The 11867-nt window shown below is 39.3% G+C and overlaps 1 protein-coding gene across 1 annotated transcript in view; it reads left to right on the top strand.

Moving 5' to 3' along the window:
* Nucleotides 1-11228, top strand: part of slc1a4 (solute carrier family 1 member 4) — a 24154-nt gene extending 12926 nt beyond the window's left edge. Inside the window, exons 4-8 of the mRNA XM_023425839.2 lie at nt 3634-3800; nt 3903-4136; nt 6043-6237; nt 6344-6478; nt 7746-11228. Of these exons, the coding sequence (XP_023281607.1) occupies nt 3634-3800; nt 3903-4136; nt 6043-6237; nt 6344-6478; nt 7746-7983 (969 nt within the window). The 3' untranslated portion in view covers nt 7984-11228. The remainder of the gene's footprint in view (nt 1-3633; nt 3801-3902; nt 4137-6042; nt 6238-6343; nt 6479-7745) is intronic.
* Nucleotides 11229-11867: the final 639 nt, after the last annotated feature.

Genomic DNA, 11867 nt, shown 5'->3' with positions numbered 1-11867 from the left:
ATTATACGCTATATCCAGAAGACACAAAATGAGTTTTATGAATTACATGCATTTTCATTTTGGACAAGATACAGGTGCTGTATAAAATATACTTACTGTATATTGTAAAATGCAAGTGGAATACTGTAATATTGTATGAAGCATTACAGAAAGTCTACAGTATTACAGTACAGTTCCTATTGTTAGATTACATACCTGTTCTCTCGACGAGAAGTCTGAATGATTGAGGACACAGTTGTTCTCCCGACATCTGGCTGCACCTTTCGACCATCCTCGGCCATTGTAAGCCCATGATTGAGAACGTGATCTACAAGTGTGGCTCTTATCTCATCAGGGACACGCATATGTCCTCGGCCTCTTCTGCCTCTTCCTCTGTTTTGCCTCCCAACTCCTCCGCCACGCAGCCTCACTCCTCTTCCTCTTCTTCTTCTCTCTGGCTGTTGACCCCGTCCAATTCCTTGTCTTTCCGTTGTCAGACATTGTAACATTGTGTTGTGCTCCGGATATATATCTATATATATATATATATATACTTGCCAGTTGATGGTTCATGAGATGCACCTTCGAGCTATTTCAGAAAACTGGTTGATCATTTGTTGATCTGATGCTTCACACATTTCCCTTTGTTAGAGAAAGTCAAGATTCACCTGGGAGCAATTTACCAATTCAGGACAGATTTAGAAAAAAAAAGTCTAATGGAAATGTATAGAGATATGCTTGACATATTATGACAACTTGTTCAACCATTTTGCATGTAAAGACTTATGCGATGAACTAATGCCTAAATATTGTGGGGGGTGAGACTATTCAACAGAGACCCATTATAATACATTTTGATCAACATGACATAAGCAATTGATAATGTAGGAAACCGCAGAGAATTGTACATAATCATTTGCATGGATGAACCAAAGCATTTGCAACTTGTTCAAAGAAATGAGAAACTACTTTTTTGATTTGCACGTGACACAATGATGTGAAGATTGAACAAGTAGTTTTGAGAATTTCAATTCTGATCTGAGAAATGTACCAAAGCGACAGAGAAAAACTGTAACAGACAAACTGACAAATACAGCTCCGAGCAGGAAGTAAAACAAAAGCGGACACACATGGAAAAGCTACTTCAAAATAAAACAGGAAATTTTCAAAAATCCAAACATAAAGTCCATTCAAAGTCCAAAGAAAGACCCCTTCAGGGCAGACCATGACCGATCCCTTCACAGTGTGACTGTGAGAAATGGGAGACAAAAGCCACAGTCCTCCCACTTTATGAAGCCAACAATTCCTAACACAGCTTACTCCCTCAACTTACTCTTACTCAGTCGCTTTCATGTGAATAACTGAGTGCAACATCATGAATGCTTTCAGTGAAAACACTGTGTCGAACAACTGTTTTTATGATGGTAGACTTTCGTATACACATCGTCCCTCAGACGTGTTTTCAGGCAGCACTTCACATGATATATAGTTATTAATATAATTAATTTGAAGATACTGAAGCCTTTTGTCTGAAGGTACGTCAGAAATCATGGATGAGTCAAGCTTTCCCTGGACAATCATTTTATGAAAACTGTTTCTTTGTCCTAAATTTTTAAGTAGTCATTTTTTTCACCAGTAACTTTAACGTCAAATTATCTGCAAAATAGAGTCAGTGAGTTATTGTTTGGCATTTATTTTAACAGGGATGGACACTGGTCTATAGTTCACCGACAAGTTTATTTTTACATTCAGATATTGCACTTTAAAACAAGCGCATAAAGTCTGTCAAAATCATGTCTGTTTTTCTTGTATCATGAGCTTTCAGTCAGTCACAAACTGTTGGCCATTGGACAGGTCATGTTTACTGAGCAGCGACCATTGGGCCTGTGAGGACGATGATGTGTCGGTCTGAATAGGGAACAAACACAGGCTGGCACAGGGCCTGTTGCAGATTGCCAGTGTCCTCATTACAGAGTGTGACGAGTTTGTTAGTTTGTCAGGAGGAGAGAACAGATGGATCAAGATATTCGCTGTTGAACAAAAGGCTTTTAGACTTAAGGCTTTTTAGCAGCAGTCTGTTTTAAAGCTTCTATGCAGCACTGTACTCAAATCATACTCATGTCCTAAAGAACCTCTTAAGAATAGATACAGTGCTCCATAACATCAGTCACAGATTTTTAAATCGGTCAGAGGTTTCTATATAGGATGATCTAATTTGGTAAATTTTGAACAAACAATAATAATCTTCTAAATCCTCGTACTTTTCCCCAGTGGCCTTGGCTTGGCCACATCGACCCAGTATAGGGGAACAGTTGGGGGATCTGATCCTGGCATCGGTCCGTGGTATTTATCTGTCATGGGTCATGGTGGACAGTCCCCCGGAGTGCCAGGGGATGAAGCTGGTGGAGCTGTGGGAGAGCTCAGGACAATGGCAGAGGATTGAGCTCAGGATTTGTCCTTGTCCTTATTCATTAACCATCATCCAGCTCACTGAATCCTTCAACTGCTCCCAGACCTGTGCACCCACACATGCACACTCTGTAGCAAGAGGTGTCGTATAAACTACTACAGATTATATCAGCACTAGTCTTTGACAAGCTTACATCTCCATAATGAGAGGATGGGGTCCAGGTCCAAACTGTTGACCTAAGAAAAACCAGTTTATCAACAGACATTTTAAGCCATGATGGTGGTGTAGCTCATGTGTTAGCACATCAGTCCACCGCTAGAGTGATGATTAGTTATTTCACAACTAATAGCAGGATTTCCATTTAACTCTGTGCAGACATTAACAATCTGTGGAGGATTACGTTTGATGTGTTGACAACTATTGGATGGACTGGCACAGACGTTCACTGATCTTAGATCATGTTTGTGGTGATCCTGTGACTTCTCCTCTAGCATCACCATGAGGTTGACATTTCTGGTTCATAAAGACACACCTCAGTGACTGTCATGGTCGACGGTCATGTTGCGTACAGGAGAGATTCCAGTGACTGAATCTTATTATTTTACACTTTTCTTGTGTTTTATTTGAAGTGTTGATCCATAAGAAGATATATTTGTGGTTTTAAGAACCAAAAACCATCTCAATGTAGTTTTACATCTCCTCTCTCAGGCTTCTCTCTGGAGCTCTAAGAACACCAGGTCATGAGCCAATCAGAAGAGAGGAGGCTCTGAGCCTCTCTTCTGATTGCCTGACTGTTTTCTAAGTGATCTAATAAAAATATGTTTGTGGTGTGGCTGAGAGCAGTGGCTTTGTTGTGACATCACAAAGTCACACAAAGTCCTGACGACTGGTTTTAAGGTTCGGTTTCTGAATACAGGCTGTGTGCATTTCTCTGTGGACTGAGGCTTTGATACTTTTACAGTATTAATGTAAAACCTAGACCTGCTTTATAATCAAACAACACATGGACAGCCCCCTTTATAGTATATGGGACCTTTAATTTGAAAATACCTACATCACAAATGACAATCCAATCACCTTCAGCTGTACTTTGTGTGTAGTGCTAATAAGCAAATCTTAACATAGCAACACTCCTTACATGATGGTAAACCTGCTGCTAAACATCAGCATGCTCACATTGTCATCCTTCCTACAGTCTTTTCCCTTGCGTCTGTGTGAGTCTTGCCTCTGCTGTGTGTTTTTAGGTTCCTGTTGGTACAGAAACAGATGGCATGAACATCCTGGGTTTGGTTTTGTTTGCCATGGTGTTCGGTGTGGCGCTGAGAAAGCTTGGAGACGAGGGGGAGGAACTCATTCGCTTCTTCAATGCATTCAATGAGGCTACCATGGTGCTGGTGTCCTGGATCATGTGGTGCGTAGAGTGGTATTAATAGTGGTATATTTGGACTGCATCATATTTTGTAAATATTCATATAGAAACTTTTTCCTTTCTGTATTTTGTCGTGTCTCTCAGGTATATCCCTTTTGGCATCATGTTCCTGGTGGGCAGTAAGATTGTGGAGATGGAGGATGTGGTTCTTCTGGTCACCAGTCTGGGAAAATACATCTTTGCTTCGATCCTGGGACACATTATCCACGGGGGCATCGTCCTGCCTCTCATCTACTTCGGCTTCACACGCAAGAACCCCTTCAGTTTCCTGTCAGGCCTCATCACGCCCTTCACCACTGCCTTCGCCACCTGCTCCAGGTAAACTGTCACAGCACAGGGTTCCTGATGAACAGTACAGAAAAGGAAAAAGGAAGTTGTCAGAGGGGTGTAACTCCCTAAAATTAAGTGTAGTAGCACTGCACAGTAGTAGTAAGACACACATTATAAAATTAGTAAAAAAGTAAAGCTTTGTAGCTTTAACTTTGACTTACTCTTGACACCCTGAGCTTCTCTCCTTCCTCTTGCACACAAGGAAGAACCAAATCTGGTTGTTTTGCCATGACATTTACGGAGCATATTCATGCTTTGAAGAGGGCAAACATTACTTTTGTGCCACATATCTGAGCACATGTTATGTCATAATAAATTGAACACATTCAGATTCTGGGGTACAATTGAGTTAATGACCCCTGTGACCTTTGTTGTAGCAGCATTATTAAGACAAACTGAACATTTTTACCACCAGTGTGATGATCCAAGTCTTGATGCACTGAACAATGGAGCTTCTCTGGGCCTCTAGTGCAGCTTTAAACATTTAGTTTTGTTTTTACCCTAAGATTTTAAGACTCTGCTGTACATGATGAATTTTTTTTTTTAAGTTGATCATTTTACAGTGGAAGATAATATCATCTTAATGGGCTATAGACCAACTTTTGCAAGTAAGCAGCACATACAAAGCAAAGTAAGACCACAATCGCGATCATACTTTCTGTTTCTGTTCATTAATTTTATTTTGTTTGATCATATTTTAGTCAGATGAAGTGGCACATAAAAAACTGTAAAACATGATTATTTACTGTACACATGTTCTCACATATTTGCATCAAATAACATGAATCATGTTTTGCATTTATAAAGCCTGCACCTGTTATTTAAATATCAAAACTCTTAATTAGGCTGAGGCGATATCCAAGCGTTGGTATCTTAATACAGTCATGTCTAAATATTGTGATATACAATATTATTGCAGGGTCTCCCTTTCATAGTATAATATATTACAATGTAATATATTTATATTGTTGTATTTTATGTTTGGTATAAGCAATGCTGCCACTAAACAGCAGTTTTATTTGTCATGTACAGTAAACAAAGCAGTGAAATGAGGGTTGGACTCGACAGACTGCAAAACTGCAAAAAAAAAAAAAAAAATCGATATTATAAAAAATATAACATATTGTCAAGGTTTGGGGTAAGTAGGGTTGGACCCAAAATGCAGCCAACACTTGGGAGACGGTGCAGACAGGTTTATTAAACAAAAGAACTTAAAAAAACAAGCACAGGGAACCACAAGGAACAGCAGGAGCAGAAGCACAGGGGATGACAACAGGCAACATGAACAGACTAAGGACGAACCAGACATGAACAGGCAACGCGACCAGATGATGACAAACCCAGAGATAAACAGACGAACTGACAGACAAAGGGGAGCATAAAGACTATATAGACACAAGGGAGGCAAGGGTGATTGAACACAGGTGAAACACATTAGGGCGGGGCAGACAATCACCACACAGAAAACAGGACCAAGACAGGAAGCAAAACACTGAGACACACAAGGACAGAGACACACGGGGAAACAGAGCACAAGACAGGGAAGACTAATCTAGACACTAGAAATACCCAAACCAGAAAATACTCAAAAACCAGAACAGAAACCCAAAACACAGAAAACTAAATCATCAAGAAAGTCCAAAAAAGTCCAAAAAACCAAAACCCTGGAGCCTCTAGTCTGAGACCATGACACATATGGTGGTAAATATCATGAAATGTGATATTATCGAATATTGGCCCAAGCTTGATCTTAATCCAGCTATATTATATGGTTTGCAGTGATTTGGGGGTTAAGAAGCTTGAATGTAAAAAATGTTAAATGGTATTGATTTCACATGAATGACTGACAAATAATCTCACTCTATGCACTGTATGTCTCTCTATGACTCACTAGTTCAGCCACTCTTCCCTCTATGATAAAGTGTGTTGAGGAGAATAACGGTGTGGATAAACGCATCAGCCGCTTCATCCTTCCCATTGGAGCCACAGTTAACATGGATGGGGCGGCCATTTTCCAGTGCATCGCTGCCGTCTTCATCGCTCAGCTCAACAATGCTGAACTGAACGCCGGACAGATCTTCACCATCCTGTGAGTCCTGATGATAAAACGTTTCCTCCCTTTTTCTGTTGCTTCTTACGTTATTTGGTATAAGTGGTATTTTTTTGTTAATGGAATTATTTACTAACATCTCTAGGGTGACAGCCACAGCCTCCAGTGTCGGTGCGGCAGGCATCCCAGCCGGCGGCATCATCACCATCGCCATCATCCTGGAGGCCATCGGCCTGCCAACCAATGACCTGTCCCTCATGCTGGCTGTTGACTGGATTGTGTGAGTAAAGCTTGTGAACCCAGTGACTCTCGTATTAGAAAATACACAAAGCTATAACTGATCACATACACATTGCCAACATCACAGTAAGAAAAGCTAGATCAGGGTTTCCCAAGAGGAAGGTCGACAGACAGGAAGTATAAAATCTGTTAAAAATCACTCTGTTGTAATTTCCCCAGTAAGTCTGTTGTAATTTCCCCAAGCCCCACTGTTTTGTATTGACAAAGCAGACATACATAATCATAATATATATAAAGTGAAACATGAACTTGCTGAAATACATTAATGTTTTCCATTTGAAAGACCATTCCTGCTTCACAGCACAGGTCACAGGTGGTACAAAAGTCTGGCTTCCAAGGGCCTCTACACACTCTCATGTTTCTGGAACAAAAACATCTGAGTTTTGAAGATAAGACACTCGAGTTCTATCAGTGTTGTTGTCATTTCCATGTATTCGCTGGAAGGGGCTGACAAGGAGGACTATGTCCCTTCTTTTAATTTTCTTAATGAGGAAACTGTGCATATTTAACTTTAGAGGTTATCATTGTATAATTTTTACTATACCTGGTATATTTGGGTTATTATGGAAACCGCCCAGTTTTATTCTTATGTTTATATCTGATTTTATTAGAAGAACTGTTGTCTTGTACCACAATTTATTATCATACCTTGTTTTATTACTGTAATCACTGTTTTATAACGAAGTGTCAACCTCTGGGGTTAAAAAGTGAAGCCAACACTGAAGTACTGTACGGTGGTCGAAATTTTATATAACTCACCTACATTTCATTGAGGCTTAAAGTTATGATTGATTGAGGGCGTGGGCACTTTTAGAGACAGGTGGGTTAGCTATTTTCTTGGCTCTGAACAGGTCCCACCTCTTTGTCCGTTTTTGATTAGCTGGGAGTCAGATACTGCCAAGATGGCGATGGCAGAGCAGCTCAATTCGAGCTTCAAAACCACTCTTTGTTACATCCATCTTTATATACAGTCTATGTCTATGACTGTCTCGCATTCAACATGTTTATTGTGATTTGTCTTATGTGATGTAGCGGCTTGGAGATGAAGACAAGTTTCCTCTTGCCTTACCTAACCTTTCCTTTCCTTACCTTATCTTACCTCACTTTACCTATTTACGCTAATGATTATAACAGGTGAAAGATGATTACCCTTAAGATCAGCACCAATTTTAGCAGTGTAATTAAATTTGACATATTTGCTAAAAGAAGACTGACTTTTTCTGTCTGACCGTCCACGTTGTGTACAGGGATCGTACGACCACTGTGGTGAACGTGGAGGGTGATGCTCTGGGCGCTGGAATCCTCCACCACATCAACCAGCAGGAGATGAAGAAAGAGCAGGAACAGCAGCAGGACAGGGAGCTGGCAGAGGTTCGGGTGGAAGCAGTAGCCAATGTCCAGGCAGAGGAGGAGACCTCACCACTAGTCATGCACCAAACCAAAGCCTTAGCGGCAACGCCGGAAGCTATTGAGTCTGTCCTGTGAACTCAGCAAGACTTTTTTTCTTGCCCTGTGACCTTTCGACATTGCTGCTGATGGGACACAATTCTCACTCAGTGTCCATTCAAAAAAAAAAAAAAACGAAGGTCACTAATGGTTTCCCTTGTGAGGAAAAAAAGTGCCATAGTAACAGTCTGTCTAGAGCATTGATGGTCCACAGTGCACTTACTGCTGCTGTTTTGAAATTTGGTCACTTGGGCTCATGTCCCCATACTCGGGTTTCCATCCAAGTATTTTAATGCAGATTAGGATATAATGGATTTAAAAATTCTGAAATTTTGAAAACAGTTCCTCAACACTGCGAAACATTAAATTTTCACTCAAGGCAGATTTTTATTTCTTTTTTTTTTTTTTTTTACATTTTGCGATAAGCAGTGATGGAAACACACTGTGTGAAAAATATCCCCAAAACATTCCCATAAATGTCATATCTCTGTTTGTCTCATTAACCGTATGAGATGCTCATGGCCACAAGTTTGTATGTTAGAACATTATCAAGTGCATTTCTTTGTTTTTATCCTCAGACAGCAAATACAACGACCAACATTAACTATAGAAAACTAACTATTTGCCAAAATCCGATAATTGAGAGCAAGTGCTTGCGAGTGTCTGTCATATAATCACATGTTCAGGAAGTCTGTTCAGTCACTTCAACTCAGCTGATGGAAACAAAATCCTGTCTTTCTCTTAATCAGATTGAAATAGGAACTTTTGCTCCCAGGTTTAATAGTTGTCACAATCTGAAGAGATGTTTACATGATGTGCCCCGGCTTGTGTTTGCTGACCATCAGCTGACAATGTCAAACATTAACCCTTCGAATGAACGACCAAGAATTTGGCCTATTTGTTGGACAAGCCTAATGCAATGTGTTGACCCAGTCTACCGACTCCCTAGTGACCCAGATGGCCCAGTATGGTAAAGAATCTTTAACGCTCGACCATTTGGAATAGTAAGGTTAACATGTATGCTTTGCCATCATGGTCTAATCCTGTTTATCCCTAAGTAAACAGAGTGTGGGGTTATTTAACTGGTTCACTGAGTCTCTCTCATGGAAAACGACCTCATAAATAACCAAATGCAAACAGGATAAGGTAAAAATGTCACCTGCCTTTATTTCTCAGCTAATATCAGCATTTTACAAGCAAGCTTTATAAATGTGCTTCTGCGGTCTGTGTACGAATAATGGCCATCCAAGCTAGCTCTCAAAAGTTGCATTTATGCACCAAGGAGTCTGAAAAGCAGCTAGTTTGTTTTGAGTTTTGTTTTGCTAATTAGTGTTAATAATGTAATGTTAACATGCAGCTATCAGCTAATTCTCTTATTTCTTAGCTAGCGTTTGTTTAGCTATTGTTCAGGTGTTTTTAAGCTAAACAACAACAAACTAAACTAAAAAGATACTAGATTTATTTATGGTGAAAAACCCAGCTCCCAGTCAAAACCAGAAGAGAAATTAAGCTAATCCAATCAGTCCTGTTGAGACAGCGGAGAAAGTCAATGTGCTATTCTTTTCCAAAAATTGAAGCTCTTTAACATGACTGCCAGTTAGTGCGTTATTTGAAGGCATTCATGAGCTTATAAGATACTGTTAAGGACATAGTCATGGCCAGAATTACAATTGACAGAACATTAGTTTGCAAGTTTTGTAAACACCACTTGTTTGACATCATGAAAACACTCCAGTCTCCCATGTATTAAAGACCACTATTTGATTTATAAATGTCAGTAGTTCCAGATGGTTTTGTTTAAGGAATCTTAGCAAATCCATAAGGAGTTCACTCAAAACTCAAAGCTTCATCAAATGTTTACATTCAGAATGTGGACCCAACCGAATGCTGACTGAACTGAATACTATACGCCATTAGTCTGTGAATCCATCCTTTGATTTCAGAGGGATTTTTTTTCTCAGTGGTGTCTCAAAGGCTTGCACCATATTAACCTTCAGTGGAAGTAATATGAATATATTGTATTGAGTGAATCCTATGCTATGTAACAATCCATGAATCATACCACGAAAACCCCCCAACACTTTCTCTCTTACTGGCTAAATTTCAGGGAAGGAATTAGCACAGTGGCTGATGACACATCTTTATTCAGTCAGTGGGATAAATTATTAGCTGTGGTCGCTAGATCACTTTAAAGGGAACATTGGTTACTGCCATTATCATAGTGTAGATACTGCTCCAAATAAGTGACTGGTGCTTTTCCTTAATGTAGGGACACAAACCCTGCCATAGTTGATGTCCATACAATATGGAATATGGTTTGACATGAAGGAAGCTGAGCCAAATTTCTAATGGTTTAGCAGAAAGTCTACCTTTAGGATACAGGACTTGAGTGACAGGATGAGTCTGTGCTGTCCTCTAGTGGTGATGGGTATTAATGTGAAAGTTCAGAGGTAAAAAAGTTAGGGTGATTGCAACTCAGAGCTCTTGTGTCCATCTGAAACTCTCATTAGTTTTCAGCTGACATTGCTGAATGAAATTTCCTATTTATTTGATCTATTATTTAACATTCATAGGGAATGACTGGTGATGCGACCGCTCCTTTACTCAGTCTCATGATGTAATACTGTATTTTAAAGTGAAGACCACTAAGAGGTATCGGACCTTTATGTATGTGAAATGAATTTCATTCATGTTGCTGTCACTTCATGCCTGAGATGCTCGTCCTGACGTAGTGGAGCTGCTTTAGTTTTGGATCCTAGTGTGTATGTTGAAACTGTCTGCTTTAAAGATGAAATATGAACTAGTATGTCTGAAAATTTCTTACTCAACATTATCATTTGAGATTTCACAGATGACTTTTCTAAGCTACCAACTGCTCTGTTAACCTATGGCTGACTTTTATGATTAGGTTTTGTTGAGTTTATCTGGTACAATCACATGTAATTACATGCAATGTGGTACACACCATATATATATAAATATAAATATATTTGATATTAATTTATTGTAATTGTTTTAACTTTTGTATTATTTGTACTTTCTCCTTTTAACACTTTCTCTCTGTGTCAAATTTTTATTGTTATGATAAACTTTTTAAATGAATTTTACTGAACAGTGTTCCTGATAACATCTTTAATTTTTGTCATGTTGTTTTTGTTTAGGAGTACCTGCTACTTTGCCTGTGCCGTGTCAATGTCTAACACGTTACAGCTGTTTCTTTGCTGTTGGTCCTGCTGTCTGTCCACATTAAAGGTGATACAGTAAAATTTTTCATGCAACCAAAATCTATCTATTTTTAACCGTTTATTATTAGATCATAATGTTATTCAGGACATTACAGAGGAGATGTCAACCTAAGCTCTTTGTCTGACTGCATGCAGCTGAATGAAGACGGGACATCTTTGTCCTTGAGAAGTTGATTATCCTGTAGACTGTACTGCCCTTTAAAGGATTTTTTAGCACCAGGCCCATTTCACATGAGTAACTGATGGTATTTTAAGTGGTATTTTAAGGGGTAAGGGGTTTTCTGAACACCCCTCACATCAGTGCGGTGGTTGATAAGGTTGCCAGTACCGACTGATATTTCTGCTTGTGTCAATTTCTCCCCGCGCTACACTTAACTTCACCTGGCAACTCACTCATACCAATGGAAAATCTTGTTGCTATTATTATTAATAATATAAGTTTATTTATATAGCAATTATCAAAATCAGAGATAACAAAGAGCTTCACAAGGATAAATAACACAACAAACAAGAAACATGGAGACAAATTACTCAAATTTAAAATATTGTGGGTTTACAAAACATGAAAACATCTTCAGCCAGCAGTGGGCAGTTCAGTGCCGCTGTGGCAGCAAAAATACTACAAATATAGTGATGACTTGAACAGCAGGTATCAGGACAAGGGAGCAGCAGCATGGA

This window comes from Seriola lalandi, unplaced genomic scaffold, assembly GCF_002814215.2.
Source record: "Seriola lalandi dorsalis isolate HSWRI2012SDOR001 ecotype SW California unplaced genomic scaffold, Sedor1 jcf7180002054795, whole genome shotgun sequence".
NCBI classification, from domain to species: domain Eukaryota; kingdom Metazoa; phylum Chordata; class Actinopteri; order Carangiformes; family Carangidae; genus Seriola; species Seriola lalandi.
This window is presented reverse-complemented; position numbering and strand designations above follow the sequence as displayed.